Genomic DNA, 25,481 nt, shown 5'->3' on the forward strand with positions numbered 1-25,481 from the left:
CTCCCCGTGAGCCCAGACAACACTGAACACCTCCCAATGACTCCAGACAACACTGAGCACCTCCCCATGACTCCAGGCAACACTGTTCACCTCCCCATGACTCCAGACAACACTGAACACCTCCCCATGACTCCAGACAACACTGAACACCTCGCCATGACTCCAGACAACACTGAAAAACACCTCTCCATGAGCCCAGACAACACTGAACACCTCCCCATGAGCCCAGACAACACTGAACTCCTCCCCATGACTCCAGACAACACTGAACACCTCCCCATGAGCCCAGACAACACTGAACAACTCCCCATGACTCCAGACAACACTGAACATCTCCCCATGAGGCGAGATAACACTGAACAACACCTCCCCATGAGCCCAAACAACACTGAACACCTCCCGATGACTCCAGACAACACTGAACACCTCCCCATGAGCCCAGACAAGACTGAACACCTCCCTATGACTCCAGAAAAGACTGAACACCTCCCCATGAGCCCAGACAACACTGAACACCTCCCCATGAGCCCAGACAACACCTCTCCATGACTCCAGACATCACCTCCCCTTGACTCCAGACAACACTGAACACCTCCCCATGAGGCCAGATAACACTGAACAACACCTCCCCATGACTCCAGACATCACCTCCCCATGACTCCAGACATCACCTCCCCATGACTCCAGACAATACCTCCCCATGACTCCATATAACACCTCCCCATGACTCCAACCAATACCTCCCCATGACTCCAGACAACACCTCCCCATGACTCCAGACAACACTGAACACCTCCCCATGACTCCAGACAACACTGAACACCTCCCCATGACTCCAGACAACACCTCCCCATGACTCCAGACAACACCTCCCCATGACTCCAGACAACACTGAACACCTCACCATGAGCCAAGATAACACTGAACACCTCCCCATGAGCCCAGACAACACTGAACACCTCCCCATGACTCCAGACAACACTGAAAAACACCTCTCCATGAGCCCAGAAAACACTGAACACCTGAAGTGAAGACATTTATCACTCACACCCTGACTAATGAAGGAAAGAAAAGCATTAACTGCTACTATCCCATGTACGAGTCTCCACTGTAAGTCAGCAACCTTCTTTGTTAATGGTGGTTTGTATAAACCCCTCCAAGCAGGTCTGACATCCACTCCCAAGCCCAGATGACTTCGCCAAGGTGTGTCAACACGGCTGCTTAGTTTACTCTTGTTTAGACATTTAACCATCATTCCATACAGTAATTTGCCTTTTACCTCTGCTAAATGTAGGAAAGTACTTCTTTTCTCGTCTAAAAAAGAACCTGAACAGTCACCAAAACTGGGGCAAATACTTAAACAAGGAAAAGAATCATCTGTATGAGGCATGATCAAACCATTGCTGTATTCATTTAACAGGATGGATTCATGTCCCGTCAGACAGCGTCTCCAGTGGTCAAGCAGCTTGTTGATGATCCTCCCAGATCACAGTGCCAGACCAGCTGCTAGAGTAGCTGCATCGTCCAAGTCAGTTACAGCAGTGTTCACCACCGATTCAAGGGTTAGAATCTCTGCTCTGCAGAACACTTCTGTAACTGCTGAACCTGGCCAGCAGGGGGTGTCCAAATGTCCTCCATGTACCACAGGCTCCCTCAGCAACTAGTATAGGGAGTCACTTTGCATTGTCCTCTCTTTCACCATCAATTTCCACACTGAAAATTCCGCGGTAGAAAGGTGGCAAGGTTTGGAACTTCAGAGTCTTTAGATCCATGAGGAACAGTGAGTCGTGCAGTCCCAGACCACCAAACTGCTGCAAAACTGTGCGTGCCAGTGGCCTCCACACCAAGTCTTTTGGGCCATAAAGCAGTATCTGGATAAACTGAAGGCGAAACGCAGCACCTCTACTGGCCTAATGTACAAGTCCTTGTCCTCCTTCCTCCTTTGGGAGAAAAAGAACAGCCCGGGGTATCCAATGCAATTTATCCCAAAAGAAATCAACCAGAACAGGTTGGATTCATGAAAGTAAATTTGAAGGGGGATCAACACAAACTAATCTGTGCCACAATGAGGAAGACACTAGATTGTTGATTACAAGTGTCCTCCCTCTGTAAGACATGCTTGGCAAGAGCCACTTCCACTTTTTAAGCCAGCCTTCTATTTTTTCTAAAGCATTCTCCCAGTACTTTTCTAACACAGATTCTTCACCTAAAAACACTCCCAAGTACTTTATCCCTCCTTTTTCCAAGTCAGCCCTCCTGGTTGAACTAATTTATCTCGTGGCCATTTCCCAACCATCACAGCTTCACTTTTTTCCAGTTTACCTTAGCAGGCGAAATACTATTGAAAAGATCTACAGTCCCCTCCAAGATGTCGATATCTCCATGTCTGTTAATCATTACCATAACATCATCTGCATATGCTGAGATTTTTACAGCTGAAGTGCAACCTGGGAAAAAACACCTGAGAGTTCTTTTCTGAGTTTGTGAAGAAAAGGCTCGATGAACAGGGAATACTGTTATGTCTGCACACATCGACAGTGCTGCATTTGATTTGGTGCTGTTCTATTGTGCTGGGATCGATTGGTGATGCCTGCGGGCTCTGGGTTGTTTGATCGGGTCTACCTGTGATGCTGTGTCTGTCTCAATAAACAATGCAACACAGAGGTTGTGTGGAGCGACAGCGCTGTGTCCTGACGTGATTTCTAAACACAATATTGGCGACGAGGATGGCTGATATCTCTCTCCCACCACCTGCCCCTTTCCTGGCGTTACCTGGCGAGCCTCCGGTACCATGGACTCGCTGGCTACATAGTTTTGAAAATTACATCATCGCCTCAGGGCTCGACGACGTGAGCCAGGCTAGGAAGACGGCTCTGTTGCTACACTGCTTGGGAGCAGAGGGTCATCGTGTGCTCGGGACTCTGGGGAACGTCACAAGCTTTGACGAAGCTGTGAGACTTCTGAACACCCATTTCGCTGCTCCACAGAGTGCCCTCCTTCGGCGATTTATATTCCGTCAGCGACACCAACTGCCTGGTGAGTCTGTGCAGCAGTACGTAGCTAATTTGCGAGGGCTAGCTAGCTCATGCAAGTTTGGCGCGCTTCAGGACGAGATGGTTCGCGACCAGCTAATCGAACACACCAACAACGCAAAGGTGCGTGAGACTCTCCTGCTGGAAAAAGATGATCTGCTGCTGTCCAGAGCAATTACCATCGCACTACAGGTTGAGGGAGCAGCTGAGTGTGCTGCTATGCTAAATACACAGCAAGTGGCCACCTCCAGTCAAGCTGCCAACGACTCCTCCCTCTACTCACGGCTGCCCCCCGGGACGCAACCCAGCCAGAGCGAGGCGGGCGCCGACTCCACTGGGGACGTCCTGCAACTGCAACGACGGCGTTCTCGGCCCCGCCCTCAACAGTCCTGTGGTAACTGTGGGTCTCGGTCTCATGTTTCAAGGGCTCAGAACTGCCCTGCCCGTGGCCAGACATGCCGTAGCTGCGGTAAGCACAATCACTTTGCCAACGTCTGTCGATCTTCCCCGGCTGGGTCAGAGGGCCACACCCCCCAGTCTTCAACCACCGTCATTCACAAGGTGAGGTCTGGGCCAGTGTCATTCAAATCATGCACAGTCAACATTAATGATGTGTGCATCCCCCTGCTGTTGGACACCGGTGCAGGTGTGTCTCTCCTGAATGTTGATACTTACAGTCAATTTTTCAGTTCACTGCCACTGTCCGCACCCTGATGCTCATGAAGGCCACCTGGGCATTGTGAAACTGAAACAGCGCTGCCGAGACCTGGTGTGGTGGCCGGGGATAGACAGAGATATTGAGGCTCTGGTGAAGGACTGTTCTGCCTGCCTTGTGAGAGGCAAGACTGGCCACCAGGCTCCCCCACCCCTGCAACCTCTCGCCTGGCCCTCTCAGCCCTGGGAACACCTGCAGTTGGACATCTGTGGTGAGATCCATGGAGTTCCCCACCACAAACGCTTCATGGTGGTCGCCTACGATCTACACTCAAAATGGCCTGAACTCACCACTTCCGGCACTGTGACCTCACAGGTCATCATCAACTTCCTGAACTCTCTCTTCTCTTGCTGGGGCCTCCCAAAGACCATCACCACTGACAACGGCCCTCAGCTGGTCTCTGCTGAGTTCACTGCTTATCTCGAAAACAAGGGCATCCGTCATATACGCACTGCGTATTACCACCCCCAGGCCAATGGCGGCGTTGAACGTTTTCACCAGTCACTGAAGAACGGCCTCAGAGCACACATGGCCCAAGGGTGCTCTTTCACGCAGACCATCCGTCACACTCTGCTGCACTATCGGGCCACACAGCACTCGGCCACAGGCGTCTCCCCAGCCTCTCTCATGCTGGGCCGGGAACTGTGCATGCCCCTTGACAGGCTCCGCCCCTCCACACCCCAGGCACCTCCCTCTGGGTTCAGAGCCTCAGTCACTCGTCAGGCAGATGCGGATGAAGCAACGGTTTGACCAGTCAAAATGAACCAGGGTGCCAGACATCAATGAGTCAGACTGGGTCAGGGTCCGCAGGCCCCACAAGGACAATAAAATGGCTTCATACTGGTCCTCTCCTCTCCAAGTCACCCGTCAGCTGGGCCCAGCCACCTACCTCCTCAGCGGTGGCACTCGGTGGCACTCCAGTCGTCTACGGAAGGTGTCAGCTCCGCCACACACAGCTGGTGACACAACCTTAGCCATTCCCTCAGCATGGCGAGACGCCCCGGGGCTTCATGCAGCTCCTACACGGGCCCCAGACATTCCTGGGCCTCAGCTTCCCCTGCCATCTCCCTCCCCACCTCGGCCTGCCCAGCCTCAGGCCGCCCCGCGACCTGTTTGCACACGTTTACGCCCTGGCCACCTAGAGGACTTTGTGTCAACCTTTCATGTTTGAAATCCTGCCGGGGGGGGGTGTTATGTCTACACACTGGATCACCAGTGCTGCAATTAGTTAATGATAGCATCGTTCTATTGCGCCTTGATTGATGTGTGATGCCCAGTAGTTCTGTTATTGTTAAATCCTGCCGGGGGGGGGGGGGGACGTTATGTCTGCACACATCGACAGTGCTGCATTTGATTTGGCGCTGTTCTATTGTGCTGGGATCGATTGGTGATGCCTGCGGGCTCTGGGTTGTTTGATCGGGTCTGCCTGTGACGCTGTGTCAGTCAAAATAAACAATGCAACGCAGAGGTTGTGTCGAGCGACAGCGCTGTGTCCTGACGTGATTTCTAAACACAATAAGTACAGCATCCCAGAAAGTGTGCATCCTTGACGTACTCCCCTCTGTACAATAAAAGGTGCAGCCAAACCACCATTAATTTTTAATATACTCACAATATCACGGTACAGTACCTGGATCTTGGCTATGAAACCCAAAAGCATTTAGCGTCTGCCACAGATACTGGCGTTCAACCCGGTCTAAAGCCTTTTCCTGGTCTATGGAAATGAGACCAGTATCTACACCCAATGAGCCAGAGATTTCCAAAACATGCCTAATGAGAATGATATTATCACTTATTTACCTGCCGGGCACACAGTAAGTCTGGTCAATATGAATGGCCTTACTCATCACCTCTCTAAGTCTAGAGGCTAAAACTCTAGAGGATTTTATAGTCACCACACAGCAGAGATACAGGTCTCCAGTTCCTCAGGTCTTGTAGATCTCCCTTTTTGGGCAGCAAAGTGATAACTGCCCTTCTACAGCTCAGCGGTAGTTGTCCCTTGCACAAACTGTCCTGAAGCACCTCCAGCAGATCTTTACCGATCACAGACCAAAAGGACTTATAAAATCATCGGGCAGTCTATCAATGCCAGGTGCTTTCCCATTTCCCAGGCTCATGAGAGCAGTATACAGCTTATTCTGAGACAGTTCTGCATCTAATACCGCATTGGTATCAGCGTTCCAGCATCCACCTGAGGAAGCCCAGCATAAAAAGAACTAGCCAACTCTGAATCCTCCACAAATTCACTTTTAAAGAGTTCATCGTAGAAGGAGGTGGCATATCTGCGGATCTCAGGAGTTCCCATTATCGTGGTTCCATCTTCAGAGCATAACGAATGAATGATCTTCTTCTGACCATTCCTTCGCTCCAAACCAAAAAAAAAAACTGTTACGGGGCATCCATTTGAGACAGATTCATGAAACGTGAGCGGACCAGAGCTCCCTGTGCTGTGGCACCCAACAGGTTGGCTAAGGCAGCCTTTTTAGCTTTGAGGGCTTCAATATGCCCTTGATCTCCTGTAGAATCCACTAAACTGTAATTCTACGTCTTCAATCTCCAGTTCTTTAAGAGATCTGGTAATGTGCTTAGTGACATTGCGAGTATACTGCTGACATCTTTTTTTTTTTTGCTCTTTCCTATATCCCATCATTGCTGTATTGAAGAAAAAGTGGTTTTACTTTTTCTATGTCAAGCCCAAAGAAATCCAAAAGCCCCTCTGAAAGATCTATCATGTAAAAGACCAGTATTAAAATGCCAATATGCACTCTGTACTTTAACATTGTGAATGAAAAATGAGCACTGAACAAAACAATGGTCTGAAAAACCAATAGGAATTATTTGACATGATTTAAAGATACCAAAATTATGTTTAAAACAATAAAAACGATCAAGTCTGGCCAGAGATAACAAACTGTCCTTGGAGTGACTCCAGGTGTACTGCCTGTCATTCCTGTTAAAACCTCTCCAAACATCTTTTAGTCATGGGTTTCAATCAACCGCTTACGTTTGGCAGATGAAGCGGGATGAGGTTCTAGATGGTTCCTGTCTTGTTTGGCATTTTCCGTATAATTGAAATCTCTTCCCAGAAACAAAATAAAAATCAGTACAATTGTGAATTACATCACATAAGATGTTCAACAGTCTCATTCTCTCAATGCCCGAAACTGGGGCTTAAACATTCACAAAAATTATTTTCACACCTTCATATTGTACTGTGACTTTTAAAATACGACCACACAGTATTTCTTCTACCTCAGAAGAACAGGGACAAAAACTCTTTGAGAAAAACACACCACCAAAACCACTGTTAGTTAACTTGTGGCTTAGGATGACCTCCCCAGGCTGCTCCTTCTTCCAGTCACTTTCATTCATGGTGTCACTGTGAGTTTCTTGAATAAAGACCACCTCCAACCCCTTCAATTCTACCAATAAGAAAAAAAGAGAAGCTCTTTTCACATCACTCCTTGCTCCATTTATATTTAAAGACCCTATTTTCAAATCAGCCATGAGAAGGAAAGAAGTTGTCTCTACAATAAGAAAAACACATACAAACAATATGAGGAGAATCAATTTTGTCTTAATCATCATTGTGCTTTGACTTTTGTTGTAATTTTCTTGAGCCGGTAAATCTCTTGGTCACTAAAAGCCCCCTCTTCCTTCCTCAGCTGTGCCACAGACCTGACAAAAGATCTTAAATCAGGGAAGAACTTTTCAGTTTTAACCGCCCTTTGCCCTTTAGTTCCAGTTAAAATTTTCCTTATTTTCTCAAGGGGATAAAAAAATGGTTTCATCCTCTTGTGATGGCATCCATTCACATTCCTCATCAGATGAATCATGCAACACTTTCTTAGCCTCAGCACCATCCTGCTCTTTGTCAGACATTTTTCTTTTACTACGTTTAGCTGTTAGACCATTCTCCTCCGTAGACATGTGTTGATCTATCAATTCATCACTGACCACACTTTCCACACTTTGACCGCAGAATGAACACAGGTTTGGAAAAGACCTCCCCAAACAACCCAAAAACATTTTCCAGTAATGTAAACAGTGGTAGCAGTCGACAACATCCCATTAAACAATGAAAGACAGTTTCACCATTATAGCAAAATGGATACTCGTGGCTAATGTCAGAATTAATAACAGAGACAAAAGCATTAACAGCCACGACACCATGTAAAACCCTCCACTGCAGATGTGCAGCTCTTCCGACCAATGGTGGTTTGTACAGCGCTCTCCACTCAGGACCAGAACTGTCACTCAGACCTAAGTGAGTCCTCCATGGGGTGTCAGGTTTACCATGTAATTTGTCCCTGTGCAGAACTTTAACAAACATTTTGTACACTGACCTTACATTTGTATCCGGAAAAGAAAACAGACGGATTCTCACTTTTTAAAAGAGGTCCTGTACAGTTCTTAAAACCTGGGGAAATATTCATTGAAGGGAAAACATCCTTCTCATAAGGTCTAACAGAGCCATTATAATACTGGATCAACAGTCCGCTCACCACTTGTGAGAGCTTCCCTCCATTTATTAAGCAGCAGAGTGAGGACACGAGTTGATCTCAGCTCTAAGCGGGAGACAAGAGCAGCTGTATTGTCCAAGTTTGAGCCTGCAAGCTGAACCACATGTCCCAGGGTCACCACGTTAGACACACAGAATAGCCTGAGCAGAGTTGGCCCCACTTGACAGACTGCATCGAAATGGATGCCATGTATGATTGGTTCCTGGAGCAGCCAAAACAAAGCTGTGTTGTCTCAGTCTCTCTTTGTTTAACAAATTCCACACCTTGAAGAGCCCACAGTAGAAGTCCACAGTAGAAGTCAGGTAGGTCCTTGATGTTAAGCTGCTTTAAGTCCATCAAAACCAAAGATCTGCTCAGCCCCAGGCCACCTAGCTAACTCAGTATGGTGCAAGCCAGCAACCTCCACACTAACTTAGTAGTACCGTACAGAAACTTTTGTAGGAACTGGAAATGGAAGGTAGCCCCTCTGCTGCTCAGGTGGGTCAGGCCCTGCCCTCCTTCAACCCTCGGCAGATACAACATACTCTGAGGCACCCAGTGCAGTTTGTCCCAGAAGAAGTTGACGAGAAGAGCCTGGATCTTGGACAGCAGGTCTGGTGGGGGATCATCAACTGACAGGCGATGCCATAAAATTAATGATATTAAGCTGTTAGTGATCAGGACTCGATCTCTAGGACATCTATGTTAAAATCTGCTTCCACTTTGCCAACCGACCTTTGACCTTTTCAAGAACGTTTTCCCAGATTTTAAGAACAACAGTCTGATCACCCAGAAACACTCCTAGATATTTCAGCCCCCCCACCTTCCAAATCAACCCCCCAGGAAAACTGAGCTTTTTCTCCAGTGCACCCCCAACACTGACAGATTTGCTTTTGATCCAGTTAACTTTGGCTGAAGATATTAAGCCAAACTGGACGATGTCCCTCACCAACATGTCAATATTCTGCTGACTGTTCCCCAGAATTGCTAAATCATCTGCATAGGCTGACAGTTTTAAGGGTGCACTGCAACCTGGGATAGTTATACCCTGAAGGTCACATCTAAGTTTTTGTAACAAAGGCCCAAATGCTAGGGAATACAACATGCCAGAGAGGGCACAGCCTTGTCTAATTCCCCTTTGGATTTGAAAAGTGGCACTCTAACCACCATTACTTTTCAGCACACACTGAATGTTATAATACACAGCCTTAAGTTTGCTAATAAAGCCAGCACCAAAACCACAGGCCCTCAATGTGAGCCACAGATATTCATGCTTAACACGATCAAAGGCGTTTTCTTGATCAATTGATATGATGCCGGCGTTGAGGCTTACAGATCTCTAAAAAGCCTCAAATCAGAATGATGTTAACTGAAATCAACCTGCCAGGTACACAGCAGGTCCGGTCACAATGAATCACCTGTCCCATCACTTTACTCAGTCTGGTTGCTAACACTTTTGAGAGATGCTTATAATCAGTGCAAAGCAGTGACAGCCAGGCCTGCAGTTTTTAATGGACTGTGGGTCACCTTTCTTGGGCAGCAAGGTGAGAACCGCCCTCCTACAGCTTAATGGCAGATGCCCTCTGGCGAGACTATCATTAGCACTGCCAGCAGATCCCTGCCCCCCCTAACCACCGACCAGAAAGATTTGTAAAAATCTACAGGTAGACCATCAATTCCAGGAGCTTTCCCGCCCTGCATACTCTGTGGAGCAGCATAAAGTCAAGGTGCAGGTGTCTTTAGTAGAAGTATTTTTGTGAAACTGTAACAGATACAAGAATAAAGAAACACAAATGAATGAATTAATGTAGAGTATGACAATGAAATAACACAAATGATCAAGTTATATTATACACTGACATAAATGTACACTGTTTGACTACATTATGTAATAAAATGTACATAAAACAAATCACCAAGGTAGTAAGGTACATATTTAACAATGATTATGGCTGCAAAATACAGTTAGCTATGGCCAGATTAACAGCAGCTAGCATACTCACATGTGCTTTGCTAGCATAAACTATGAGGTGAGTAAACGCATACAATAAATGGATTTATCAAAAATAATCAATGACATCAACACAGGAATGTCTAATTGTCGATATACTCACAGATTGTGCCAAATCAAGGGCGAAATCAAAGGGATGGAAGTGGAAGTAATACTCGATCTCTCCACTGCCTGGTCTCTGGCCAAATGGCGGCTCTACTAAATCCACAGAGGTTTAAATACTTATATCAAAACACGCTAACTTGTATACAGGGGCCAGAATAAAGAGTGTGATGGGACATCCATGTGGGCTACATGTTGAAAGCGGGACCTGACCAAAGCGCCCTGAGCTGAAACACCCAGCAGGTTGTTTCAACGAGACCTTTCCGCTGCGAGTGCCTCAGTATGGTGTTGGTCCCCTGTGGCCTCAGCCGAGCCCTGGAGTTCCTCCACTTCAGACTCCAGAGCTTTCACTGAACTCATTACGGTTCGTCTGACATTCCGAGTGTAATGTAGTGTTGACACGGTTGTCTTATTTGGACTTTTCCAGTATCCCACACCACTGTTGTACAGACACAAAATCAGATTTTTTTACTTTGGTGGTTTCTCCAAAATCAGACAAAAGTGTCCTCGGCGTTTTCATCCTCTAGTAAGGCTGTGTTGAAATGCCAATAGGCACTATTGGGTTTTACACATTTTGTTAGAGAGCCTACATAGTTGTGTAATAAGTTAGGTTGAGTTTGCTTCGTCACCATAGCAGCTTACTTGGTCCCATCTAGGTGAAGTCACCGGAGCTGTTATTTACAGACTGTCCCTGAACGCACCGGCTGCCGTGTTACGATCCGGTGACGTAAAGTCTAGTTCAGTTATTCGGGTGTGTGGTTGATGTTAAGACGGCGGGGTTTTCCTCTCCTGTTTTCACTCTTCTTCACCCATACTACCTGTTTACTGCTGTGCGTAAATGCGCAAAGGTACGTACTGACATTTATAACGGCAAACCAGATCTTAGCGCCATTATTCGGTAACTGCACATATATGTGCCGGTAATCTAGTTTATAAAGCTCGTGGGGGTGGGGGGGCGGCGGCAGTATGCTAGCGGGGAAGTTGTTGTTGATAAATGTGATTAATAACTACAGTCCTTGTCTGCATATGAGTATGTTCTCAGTTGTGTGGCCTGTTACACTGGTAGCGCGCCCTTGTTTGTATCACCGTTACACACCAAGGCCTACATTCAAGCAGCACGACTGGGAACGTCCGTTTCCGTGTTCGCTCATCGGGACACACTGCGTCTGTACCGGGAGCCAACTCTAAGCGCCAGCTTCCCTGGAGGCCCCGCCTCCTTACACTGCGTCTGTACCGGGAGCCAACTCTAAGCGCCAGCTTCCCTGGAGGCCCCGCCTCCTTACACTGCGCCTGTACCGGGAGCCAACTCTAAGCGCCAGCTTCCCTGGAGGCCCCGCCTCCTTACACTGCGCCTGTACCGGGAGCCAACTCTAAGCGCCAGCTTCCCTGGAGGCCCCGCCTCCTTACACTGCGTCTGTACCTGGAGCCAACTCTAAGCGCCAGCTTCCCTGGAGGCCCCGCCTCCTTACACTGCGTCTGTACCGGGAGCCAACTCTAAGCGCCAGCTTCCCTGGAGGCCCCGCCTCCTTACACTGCGTCTGTACCGGGAGCCAACTCTAAGCGCCAGCTTCCCTGGAGGCCCCGCCTCCTTACACTGCGTCTGTACCGGGAGCCAACTCTAAGCGCCAGCTTCCCTGGAGGCCCCGCCTCCTTACACTGCGTCTGTACCGGGAGCCAACTCTAAGCGCCAGCTTCCCTGGAGGCCCCGCCTCCTTACACTGCGTCTGTACCGGGAGCCAACTCTAAGCGCCAGCTTCCCTGGAGGCCCCGCCTCCTTACACTGCGTCTGTACCGGGAGCCAACTCTAAGCGCCAGCTTCCCTGGAGGCCCCGCCTCCTTACACTGCGTCTGTACCGGGAGCCAACTCTAAGCGCCAGCTTCCCTGGAGGCCCCGCCTCCTTACACTGCGTCTGTACCGGGAGCCAACTCTAAGCGCCAGCTTCCCTGGAGGCCCCGCCTCCTTACACCGCGTCTGTACCGGGAGCCAACTCTAAGCGCCAGCTTCCCTGGAGGCCCCGCCTCCTTACACCGCGTCTGTACCGGGAGCCAACTCTAAGCGCCAGCTTCCCTGGAGGCCCCGCCTCCTTACACGGCGTCTGTACCTGGAGCCAACTCTAAGCGCCAGCTTCCCTGGAGGCCCCGCCTCCTTACACCGCGTCTGTACCGGGAGCCAACTCTAAGCGCCAGCTTCCCTGGAGGCCCCGCCTCCTTACACCGCGTCTGTACCGGGAGCCAACTCTAAGCGCCAGCTTCCCTGGAGGCCCCGCCTCCTTACACGGCGTCTGTACCTGGAGCCAACTCTAAGCGCCAGCTTCCCTGGAGGCCCCGCCTCCTTACACCGCGTCTGTACCGGGAGCCAACTCTTAAGCGCCAGCTTCCCTGGAGGCCCCGCCTCCTTTCCACACGTTCTGAAGACACAAACCAATACTAGTGAGTCGTCAGACAAACCAACAGGGCTGATAAAACAACTTTTGGACACATTAAACTGATGTTTAAAACAATAGAAAGGCGATTCTTCAATCTGAGGCACTTTCGGCTTTTGAAATTTTGAAAAAAATAAAAATAAATTTCTTTTAAAATCTTTGCTTTTTCCTTTTGCAAAAGTTCTATTAAGTGGTGTGGAACAGATATCTTAGCATAGCTTTGATCATCCTACAAACTAAGTTTGATATTATGATGCTTTTTTCAAAGTTAATTCGTTCATTCATTCATTCATCATCAGCCGCTTCTACGGGGTCAGGTCGCGGTGGCAGCAAGTTAAGTAGGGCACTCCAGACGTCCCTCTCCCCAGCAACGCCCTCTAGCGAGTTCTGGGTCTACCCCGGAGTCTCCTCCCAGTTGGCCGTGCCCGGTATACCGCCAAAGGAAGACGTCCAGGAGGCATCCTAATGAGATGCCCGAACCACCTCAACTGGCTCCTTTCGATGCGAAGGAGCAACGACTCTACTCTGAGCACCCTCCGGATGTCCAAGCTCCTCACCTTATGTCTGAGGCTGAGCCCAGACACTCTACCGAGGAAACTCATTATGCCGCCCATTGATTGGATGCGAGACTCCAGTTCTTTTTGCTGATGTTTTATTTACACCATAGAACACTTTAGCCTGCTTCTCAACCAACGGCAGAGTTATCTTGGATGTTCCTCCCAGGCAATCTTCTCAGTCCAAATACGATGCTAAAACATAAACTTTTCTTCAATCTTACATGCACTCTTTCGTATGTAACTGTAGTGAAAAACTACAAAGCATAGAGTGACCAAAAACAAAGCAAACTAGCACGGTTACAGCACTACTACAGGCACGTCTCAGTCCTTGTCTGAAGTTTACGGAATTAACATGCACTACTTCCGGGTTTGAGAATGTCAAAATAAAGGCAAGTATTTCAAATAAAAGCACATAGAACGGCTGCAATTACACTCCCACCATCACACAATGTGTGATTCTCAATGAAACTTGACATTGTTAACAGGACCTTATAAGACATTGATGTAAATAAACAAATATACTTTGAAAACCAAAACACTCTTATTGAAGAGTTAATCCTTTACTCAGCTTCAAGCAATAGTACCGTTTTGTGTATGGACCTTCCTAAGTACACTGACTTAGTTGTGCGAGTGCCTTTACTGTCTAGTGTTGTGTCACTAAGTAACAGTTTGAGTTTTCTGACCTTTCCGTCAGCTCCTCTGAAGACCTCGACGACCTTTGCCAACTTCCACTGATTTCTTGGCATGGCATCATCTTGCAACAGGACAATGTCATTCACTTTAGAATTTCTCTTGTCCTTGTTCCATTTGCTTCTTTGTTGCAGGTTTAGCAAATACTCCTTCCTCCACCTGGTCCGAAATTCATTGGACAAGAATTGAACTCTCTTCCATCTCTTCCGAAGATAGAGATCTTGCCTTATGAACTCTCCAGGTGGTGGTGCGATGATTGACGACTTCATTGCAATATATGGTTTGGAGTTAGGGGTTCTGGTCCTGATGGATCATTGAGGTGTTCTGTGGTCAACGGTCGACTATTCACTATAGCCATCACTTCGTATAGGAAGGTTCTTAATGAAGAGCTGTCTAATCTTCCAGCAGACTGGTCTAGGATGGATGTGAGGACACTTCTCACGGTACGTATCTGTCTCTCCCAGACACTGCCCATGTGACTGGAAGCAGGTGGGTTCATGACGAATCTGCATCCTTGTTCTTTCACACGTTCTTGCTCTATCCCTTTCATCAATTCCGGGAGTTCGTTGCGTGCACCCACAAAGTTTGAGCCTTGGTCACTTTGTAGTTCACTTACATTACCCCTTATAGCAATAAAGCAGCACAACACATTAAGGGAGGCATCAGTGGAAAGGTCATGCAATTACCTCAATATGGATGGCTCGTGAACACATGCAGGTGAAAAGGAGTCCATATCTCTTCAGTTCTTTCCTTCCATCTTTAACATAAAATGGTCCGAAACAGCCCATACCACTGTATGTAAATGGAGGAGTAGCTTCCATCCTTTCAGGTGGAAGGTCGGCCATGTTTTGTTCTTGATTACACTTTCTGAATTTCCTGCATTTAATGCATTTGAAGATGAGGGATGACACTTCACTACTACATCCCAGGATCCAAATCCCATTGGAGTGTATTTCACTGATGGTCATTCCACGACCCTGATGTTTAACCTTCTCGTGGTAGTGCTTTATTAGCAGTCGAGACACATGGTGTTTTTTTGGGAGGATAGCTGGGTGTTCGACATGGGGATGGAGTGCTGCTTGTTTTGCACTCAGTGACAGGATGGAAGAGTGTCTGGATGCTTTGGAAGAGGGTTTTTTACTTACTGGTTTGAGCTGAGGAGATACTGGACACTGTGTTGTCAAACACTGACTTAGCATCAGGCCAAGGCACTATGTCTTCTGAATCATTACCACTGCAGAAATGTTGAGCCTTTTTATTTGCAATCATAGTGAATGCCTGGCATGTGTCATTCATTCTCCGAATGTCAGGTTCAGGACTTGAAATGGCTCTTATTTCGAGGTAAGTATTGTCAATGTCAACTTGGATGGTGTTGATTGCATTTACAGCCTCATCAGTCAGATCGGCAGCATCGTTATTCTTGATGGACCGTTTCAAGCCATTGATGTGACACTTCCATCGTCTGTACATCTTTACAAAATTCACCTTTAGATCGTTCAATTTTTCATCTAACAGAGCTTTTCCCTTTTCAGTGACCTTTCGTGTGCATACGCTTCTTTTGATATCAGGAGGCTGTTGTGTGTCTTCCGCACCAACCTGAGATTGTGTGTCTTGTACTGTCACTTGAACTTGCTCACAGGCATCAGCTTGTTGTGATAGGGGAGTCTGCTCTGCGTCAGCATGTTCTTGAAGGTCGCCATGGGTGACCTCTTCAGTTGGCAGAACAGTACTTTCTTTTGTGTGTGACATGTTAAATGCTCATGGTGTTAATTGGGTTGAAATTTGAATGAAATGTATTCTGTTCTCTAAATATGTGCAAATATGAAATAAAATGTTATGTTGGAAATGAAATGAAATGTAAATATAAATCCTTTAGATTACTTTAGCTTAACCTTTGCATAAATGCACATCAAACACCACAGTGTCATAGTAACACAATGAGTAATAAAATGGCAAATAATAAAGTATAAATAATCTTGGCACAGTCTAAATATGAAAAACTCACTTGTATGAAATTGTATACAATACTTTGATGTTAAACCTAACGTTAATCAACTTGGAGAACGCTGAATTTACTTATCTACTCAGTCTCTTTGATTCTTACTAGATAATCAATTGCAGGAAAAAATGTCCACTGTTGCTTTAAGGAAGAACACAGATGAAATGTCTGCGTGATAGAAACTTAATGGCAGTCAACAAGTACTTGCGCTACTTTCAAGACACCCTCTTCAACGTTCTTGCTTGTGTAGCCTTGTCCACTTGCACCTTGGATTCACACGAAACAGTTCCAAATGTGGCACCTCCTTTTACCACATGCGGCCTGCTTGACATCCATGTGGCCTGCAGCTAGTCCGTCTTCATCTTGGAGCCTTCACCGATGCAGTGAAGTGTTCTACTATGCCGCCCATTGATTGGATGCGAGACTCCAGTTCTTTTTACTGATGTTTTATTTACACCATAGAACACTTTAGCCTGCTTCTCAACCAACGGCAGAGTTATCTTGGATATTCCTCCCAGGCAATCTTCTCAGTCCAAATATGATGGTTGAACATAAACTTTTCTTCAATCTTACATGCACTCTTTCGTATGTAACTGTAGTGAAAAACTACAAAGCATAGAGTGACCAAAAACAAAAACAAAACAAATTAGCAAGGTTACATTACTATGCGTCTTTCAGCAACTTGTACCTGCGAGCTCACCCTTTCGGTCACTACCCAAAGCTCATGGCCATAGGTGAGGGTTGAAACAAAGATTGGCTGGTAAATTGAGAGCTTTGCCTTCCGGCTCAGCTCCCTCTTCACCACAACGGTCTGGTACAACGTCCACATTACTGATGATGCTGCACAAATCCGCCTGTCAATGTCCCACTCCATCCTATCCTCACTCGTGAACAAGACCCCGAGATACTTGAACTCCTTTACTTGAGGCAACAACTCATCCCCAACCCGGAGGGAGTAATCCACCATTTTCCGGTAGAGAACCATGGCCTCAGACTTGGAGGTGCTGACTCTCATCCCAGCCATTTCACACTCAGCTGCAAACTGCCCCAGTGCGCGCTGGAGGTCATGTTCTGATGAAGCCAACAAAACCACATCATCTGCGAAGAGCGGAGAGGAAATTCTGAGGTTCCCAAAATGGACACACTCCTCACCTTGGCTGCGCCTTGAGATCCTGTCCATGAATATCACAAACAGAATCAGAGAGAAGGGACAACCTTGGCGGAGTCCAACACCCATCGAAAACGTGTTTGACTTTGTGCGAAGAATGCGGACAAAGGTCTCACTTTGGTTATACAAGGACCGGATGGCTGGTAGCTACTGCCCCAGTACCCCATACTCCCGCAGTACCCCCCACAGAGTGCCCCGAGGTACACGGTCGTAAGCCTGCTCCAAGACCACAAAACACATGTAGACTGGCTGGTCAAACTTCCTTACCCCCCTCAGCACTTCCGTAAGGGTAAAGAGTTGGTCCGTTGTTCCACAGCCAGGACGGAATCTGCATTGTTCCTCCTGGATCCGAGGTTCGACAACCGGTCAGAGCCTCCTTTCGAGCACCCTAGAGTAGACTTTCCCAGGGAGGCTGAGCAATGTGAAGCCCCGATAATTGGAGCACACCCTCCGGTCCCCTTTTTTGAATACGGGAGCCACTGCCCCAGTCTGCCACTCCACAGGTACTGTCCCCGACCTCCACGTGACACTGAAGAGGTGTGTCAACCAAGACAGCCCAACAATGTCCAGAGCCTTCGGCATCTGCGTCACTTGCTGTCCTCGCTAGATACTTCCTTAACAGACTGACAAATGGAAACAGAAGCGGTAACCATTCCCAGGAGTCCGTAGCAGCACGGAACGAAACGAAGCTGCCCTGGTAACCATTCGGCCCTACCGTGGAAAAGCGCCTAATGTCCAGAGCCTTCAGCATCTCAGGGCTAATCTCATTGACATCCAGCGCCTTGGCATCGACGAGCTTCTTAACTACCTCAGAGACATGTGCCAGGGATATGGGTGGGGCTTCCCCCGAGTCTTCAGACTCTACCTCCTCCACTGAGGACATGTTAGTGGGGTTCAGGAGCTCCTCATAGTGCTCTTTCTACTGCGTGACAGCATCCCCAGTCGGGGTGAACAGTTCCCCTCCCCGGCTGAACACAGCCTGAGTCAAGCCCTGCTTCCCCTTCCTGAGTCGCCGGATGGTTTGCCAGAACTTCCTTGAGGCCAACCGAAAGTCCTCCTCCATAGCCTCGCCAAACTCCTCCCACACCTGAGTTTTTGCTTCCGCGACCGCTGAAGCGGCAGCCCTTCTGGCCTCCCAGTATCTGTCTGCTGCTTCAGGAGACCCCTGGGCCAACCAAGTCTGAAAGGCATCCTTCCTCAGCCTGACGGCTTCCCTCACTGCAGGTGTCCACCAGCGGGTTCTTAGGTTGCCACCTCGACAGGCACCGATGACCTTATCTTTACTAGACACTGTCCTATTTCCAATCTCTTTGTTACTCCCCTCCAGCTCTCTGACCACTATTTCATGTCCTGCTCTCTCTCCCTCGCTTCACCCCCCTCAGTCCCTCCCCCTACCCACATGGTTTCCACCCGTAGACACCTCCACTCTCTCTCCGCCACTGATCTTTCTTCCTCTGTTACCTCTATCCTCCCTACACCTGAATCTTTCTCTCTCCTACCCCCTGACACTGCTACTGATCTTCTTCTCTCTACCCTCTCCTCTTCTCTGGACAATCTCTGTCCCCTCACCTCCAGGCCTGCACGCCCAACTCCACCTGCCCCTTGGCTGTCCGACTCAGTATGTACTGACAGACGGAGCCTAAGAGTGGCAGAGTGCAAGTGGAGAAAAGGCAAACTCCCAGAGGACCTTCTCAACTTCCAATCTCTTCTTTCCACTTTCTCCTCCTCCTTTTCTGCTGCTAAAGCTGCCTTCTATCGCTCTAAAATCCAATCCTCTGCTTCTAATCGTAAGAAACTCTTTGAAACCTTCTCTACACTTCTTCAACCCCCACCTCCTCCTCCTCCTGCTTCCTCCCTTTTCCCTGATGACTTCACTAACTTCTTTGACAAGAAGGTAAATGACATCAGATCATCCTTTTCTCACCACCCAGTTAGCACTCCTTGCACTCGCCAGCCCTCTGCACCCTCCCTCACCTCTCCACGTCCCACTCTGTCCCACCTCAATCTCCTCTCCACTGGCGTAAATATAGGTGGTGCAGCCGGTGCAGTGGCACCAGGGCCCGTCGCTAGGGGGGGCCCGTCAATATTTCTGCATGCATTGTCCTAGTCCAATGTTAGGTGTCTGTTTTGAGCATGTGATGATAGCTTGTTTAGCGCGTGCAATATCATTTACCTATCTAGCCTACCTAAGTAACGTTAGAAAAATAAAATCAAGCAAGCTAGCATGAGTTACACACATGAAAGTGGATGTAAAAAGAGGAAGGAGAGCAAGGAAAAAAGGAAAGCTGCAATGTGTGCTGCGTGCGTGCCAAACCCTGCAATCTACCAGGTTTTGAGTCTGATGTGTGCTCCCCTGTTACTGTCGAATGACAAGGCTATTAGCTATATTACAGCCTAGTTGCTTTGTTGACTTGTTTCATTGCCTTGTCGACTGATTTGATTTAGAGACCGTCTGTTTAGGTTTCCGAACTCTGTCCGTGGCGCGTCCGCTCTCCGTGGTTCTGAATTGTAGCCAATCTTTGACGTACTGACCTTTACAATAACTAATTTGTGTAAACTTTATCTGTTACTTTGATATTTCTATTTTATTTGTTATATTTTATGCTGTGAAGCACTTTGTGATTGTATATCTGTGAAAGGTGCTATACAAATAAATTACTAAAATTACTTACTAAACCCACCTATGGTGGTGGTGGTGTGTGTGTGTGAGCGAGTGAGAGAGAGACAGGGGGGGCGTCTACGAGGGTTGCTTGCACCAGGGCTCATAATAAATATGTTACGCCAGTGCCCCTCTCCCCAGAGGAGGTCCTCAACCTCATCACACCCAGTCGCCCCACGACATGCTCCCTTGACCCGGTCCCCTCCCCTCTTCTTCAGTCTATAGCATCTGAACGCCTTGCCTTTCTAACCCACCTCATAAACACCTCCCTCCAGGCAGGATGCTTTCCATCTGCCTTCAAGACTGCTAGAGTCACCCCCCTTCTCAAGAAACCGTCACTTAACCTCTCTGACGTCAAAAACTACAGACCGGTTTCCCTTCTATCCTTTTTATCCAAAACTCTCAAACGTGTTGTCTTTAACCAACTTTCTTTGTACCTCCACCAGAAACACCTCCTGGACCCCAACCAGTCTGGGTTCAGGGTGGGTCACTCGACAGAGAGAGCCCTCCTTGCAGTGATAGAATCGCTGCACTCTGTGAGAGCAAACTCTCTCTCCTCTGTCCTGATACTCCTGGACCTGTCAGCTGCGTTCGACACAGTGAACCACCAGAGCTTCCTCTCTACCCTCGAGGGGCTGGGTGTCACAGGCTCTGCACTCTCAATGTTTGCATCCTACCTGACGGGTCGCTCCTACCAGGTGACATGGAGGGGATCTGTGTCGGAGCCTTGCATACTGACTACAGGCGTTCCACAAGGTTTGGTTCTGGGTCCTCTCCTGTTCTCCATGTACACGACATCCCTGGGTTCTGTTATTCGCTCGGATGACTTCTCTTACCATTGTTATGCCGATGACACCCAGTTGATATTGTCCTTCCCTCCCTCTGACACACAAGTAGAGACACGTATTGCTGCGTGCTTGACTAGCATCTCGGAGTGGATGGCGACACACCACCTGAAGCTCAATTTGGACAAGACAGAGCTGATGTTCCTCCCAGGGAAAGGTTGCCTGCACCGAGACCTGACCATCACCATTGACAACACCGTGATGACGCCAACTTGGACTGCGAGGAATATGGGTGTGATTCTGGACAACCAACTGTCGTTTGCTGCAAAGATTACATCGGTTGCTCGCTCCTGCAGATTTCTCCTCTATAATATTAGGAGGATTCACCCATTCCTCACCAACAAGATGGCACAGGTGCTCATCCAGGCTCTGGTCATCTCCCGGCTGGACTACGGCAACTCCCTCCTTGCTGGCGCCCCAGCGTCGGCCATCACACCTCTGGAGCTTGTTCAGAAAGCTGCAGCTCGTCTGGTGTTCAACTGCCTAAGTTCTCCCACACAACTCCCCTTCTCATTTCCCTACAATGGTTCCCAGTAGCTGCTCGCATCCAGTTTAAGACTCTGGTGCTAGCCTACAGGGCAGTGAAAGGAACAGCTCCTTCCTATCTCCACGCCATGGTCAAGCCCTACACCCCCGCCCGACCACTTCGCTCTGCTGCCTCGGGACGCCTGGTTGCCCCGTTGCTCAGAGGCCCCTGCTGCCGATCGACCCAGTCACGGCTCTTTTCTGTCCTGGCCCCACAGTGGTGGAATGAACTCTCTACTGATGTCAGGACAGCGGAGTCGCTGCCCATCTTTCAGCGCAGGTTGAAAACTCACCTCTTCAAGAACTACTACCCTGTTACTTGCTCGTAGCACTTATTGTATTCACTCAGTAAAAAAAAAAAATCTCTTTCTCCCACTTTTACTTTAGCACTGGTTTTGCTCTTAGATGCTTGTTTAGAGCGAAGATGCACTTATGACCTCTGATGACTAGTAGTTCTCCTGATTTCCTACATTAAATTATGCACTTATTGTAAGTCGCTTTGGATAAAATCGTCGGCTAAATGACTGTAATGTAATATAATGTAATGATTGGTTGAGTAAGTACAAGCAGGGCTACCTATGCAGAGTTACAATGAAAATCTGCAGGATAGGGGTTCCTTAAGGACTGGGTTGGGAAACGCTGCTCTAAATAACAGCCATCATTTAGGACACTGTTTGACTCTCTCTCTCTCTCTCCTCCAGACTCTCTCCATCAGGTTCTGTCAGAGTTTGGTGTCATTCGGCCGGTCAGGACCGACTCTGAAGGGCGGTTTCTCTCTCACTCAGTCTCTGCGCACCACCTGCCGAGACACGTCCGCAGAAAGAGACACGCCCACCATTCGGACCCACCCACAACACAGGTAGACACGCCTCCAATGCAGGCAGACATACCCCTATCCCATTTAGGGGGCGGGCCGAGGAGCGGGGAGAGGAGGAATGAGAGGAAGGAGAGAATGGGACAGAGAGACAGGGAAGAGGACAGAGAGACTGTCTACTACAACGTCACCGTCTTCGGACGGGAGTTGCACCTTCGACTGCATCTGAACAGGCGGCTGGTGGCTCCGGGGGCCCGGCTGGAGTGGCAGCAGGAGTCTGGACAGAGCCGCTGGCAGCCTCTAGATGGCAACACGTGCTTCTACGCTGGAGAGGTCGCCCACCTACCAGACACCGTGGTCGCTATTAGCAACTGTGACGGCCTGGTATGTCTGTCTGTCTTTCAATATCGCATATCTCATATCTGTCTGTTTATGTCTGCCTGTCAGTTTGTCAGTCAGTCAGTCTGTCTGTTACCAGTAGAGTCATTGTAGTTTGAATCTCTTACAAGTGTCTCTGGAGTGTCGGCCAAATGAGAAACTGTGAATCCAAATGTTTATTTCTGCTGGCTGTTAGGTTATAACATCAAACAAAGCTAACATGTTAGACATGACCTCTGACCTCCAGCTAAGCATGACCTCTGACCTCTAGCTAACTATGAAGGAAAAAGACACTGTGTTGATTGTTCCTCAACCTTTTACGCTGTGAGGAGAAAGGACTGATTTAAACCAGTTGTGGAAATCAGACATTAATCCCACTGTAGGAAGTGGCTCTGTCACTACTGTTTTTACCACCTGGGACGGTATACATATAACTATACGTATAGACGATACACTATACCAGGGGTGGCTAACCATGTGCCATGGAGAGCCATGTGTATGCAGGTTTTCATTGCAGCTGGACTCCACAGCAGGTGATTTCAGTGATTAGCAACCCTTCAACCAAAGAGGAAGACTGCATCAGTGAAACCACCTGGTGTGGAGTCTGGCTGGAATGAAAACCTGCACACAAATGGCTCTCCATGGCACATGGTTACACCGCTGCTCTATACATATTACTACATTTAGAGTGTCTGGGTCATCTCAATATCATGTTTTAATAGTAATGTCTTGATGCATGCTCAATAACCCAAGTAAGGAAATCACAGAAACGTGAATCAGTTCATGTGGACACGTTTATTGAGAGAAACATTTCATCAGCATCTAAGTGACTTCTTCAGTCTCACCTGACTGCAGGTGTCCCCACCCTTATAAACAATACAGTGACTGCAGGTACCCCCACCCTTACAAACAATCCAGTGACTGCAGGTGTCCCCACCCTTATAAACAATCCAGTGACTGCAGGTAGCCCCACCCTTACAAACAATCCAGTGACTGCAGGTGTCCCCACCCTTATAAACAATACAGTGACTGCAGGTCCCCCCTTTGCAGCTATAACAACTTCCACTCTTCTAGGAAGGCTTGCCGCAAGATTTTGGAGTGTGTCTGTGGGAATATTTGCCCATTCATCCAGAAGAGCATTTGTGAGGTCAGGCACTGATGTTGGACGAGAAGGCATTGCTCGCATCTCCGTTCTAGTTCATCCCAAAGGTGTTCGATGGGGTTGAGGTCAGGGCTCTGTGCGGGCCAGTCAAGTTCTTCCACACCAAAGTCAACCAACCATGTCTTAATGGACCTTGCTTTGTGCACTGGGGCACAGTCATGCTGGAACAGAAAAGGGCCCTCCCTCCCCAAACTGTCCCCACAAAGTTGGAAGCATAGAATTATCCAAAATGTCTTGGTGTACCAGAAGCGCCCTTGGTGTACCAGGGGCGCAGTTCAACACAATCACAGTATTGGTATACCAGGGGTGCGCTCGCTGTACCAGGGGCTTTGTCGGGTTAGTCACCTTAGTTCCAGTGAAGGGAAATCTTAATGCTTCAGCATACCTGAAAAACAACCCCATACCATTATCCCTCCTCCACCAAACTTTACAGTTGGCACAATGCAGTCAGGCAGGTAACGTTCTCCTGGCATCCACCAAACCCAGACTCGTCCATCAGACTGCCAGACAGAGAAGCATGATTCATCACTCCACAGAACACGTTTCCACTGCCCCAGAGTCCAGTGGCAGCGTGCTTTACACCACTCCATCCCACGCTTGGCATTGTGCTTGGTGATGTAAGGCCTGCATGCAGCTGCTTGGCCATGGAAACCCATTCCATGAAGCTCCTGGAGCACAGTTTTTGTGCTGATGTTAATGCCAGAGGAAGTTTGGATCTCTGCAGTTATTGAGTCAACAGAGTGTTGGCGACTTTTACGCACTATGCACCTCAGCACTCGTTGACTCCGCTGTGTGACTTTACGTGGTCTGCCACTTCATGGCTGAGTTGCTGTTGTTCCTAAACGCTTCCACTTTTCAATAGTACCACTTACAACTGACCGTGGAATATCTAGCAGGGCAGAAATTTCACAAACTGACTTATTGCAGAGGTGGCATCCTATGACGGTACCACGCTTGAATTCACTGAGCTCTTCAGAACGACCCATTCATTTACAAATGTTTGTAAATGCAGACTGCATGGCTAGCTGCTGGATTTTATATATATATATATAAATCCAGTGAGTCAAGTAAATTCTTTATGAGACAGTACAAGCCTGTTTCATGCCATAAGCAATCACCAGCTGTCAATAAAGCTACTTGCTAAAGAACATATCATTTACTGCCTCGTCATGCACATCACGTGCTCAACGTCCAGTGGCGAAGGGAGAGGTGCAACATTAAAAAATTCAAAAACACGTGATCGCTAACGGTTCAAATGGGGGGGGGGGATAGTTGTCTTTTCCATCCATCCATTCCATCCATCCATTGTCTTAACTGCTTATCCTGCTCTGAGGGTCGCGGGGATGCTGGAGCCTACCCAGCAGTCATTGGCAGCAGGCGGGGAGACACCCTGGACAGGCCGCCAGGCTATCATAGGGCCCACACACACACACACTCACACATTCTTTCCTAGGGACAATTTAGTGTCGCCAATTCAACGTTGTCATGATTTATTTATAATTACAAAATGGGTGCTGATTTCTATGTCTGCAACCGCTGGTCAGTTCATTGCTGTTATTCAATGTAGATATTTGTGGTTTGCAGATGATAAAATATTTGTCAGTTAGACATAGGTTACACATTTTACTGCTGGTTGAATATACTATGTTCTTTGAGAGGATTTTCCAGGTGGTTGAATAATTAATGTTTCTGTCCACCTCTGTTAGACCCACGTATGTCTCTGTTTTGTCGTTGTCCTCTCTCGTCACCGTAGCTTGGTAGATACCTCCCTTCGTCTGGCATTTCCCCTCGAGGGGGCACGAGTCGTTCACACGGCAGTTGCAGTTGGGGTCGTCCGGTTGTGATGAAGGTGTTATTGTTTTGTTGATGAGTGTTGTGTTGTGGGACGATATTATGTGT

General features: G+C 48.1%; 1 protein-coding gene across 2 annotated transcripts in view; it reads left to right on the forward strand.

Moving 5' to 3' along the window:
* LOC130116828 (A disintegrin and metalloproteinase with thrombospondin motifs 2-like) overlaps positions 1-25,481 on the forward strand; it is a 304,782-nt gene that overhangs the window by 10,991 nt on the left and 268,310 nt on the right. For both annotated transcript variants that reach the window (XM_056284894.1, XM_056284895.1), the window contains exon 2: positions 21,930-22,426. In XM_056284894.1, the coding sequence (XP_056140869.1) occupies positions 21,930-22,426 (497 nt within the window). The remainder of the gene's footprint in view (positions 1-21,929; positions 22,427-25,481) is intronic.

This window comes from Lampris incognitus, chromosome 8 (assembly GCF_029633865.1).
Source record: "Lampris incognitus isolate fLamInc1 chromosome 8, fLamInc1.hap2, whole genome shotgun sequence".
NCBI lineage: Eukaryota > Metazoa > Chordata > Actinopteri > Lampriformes > Lampridae > Lampris > Lampris incognitus.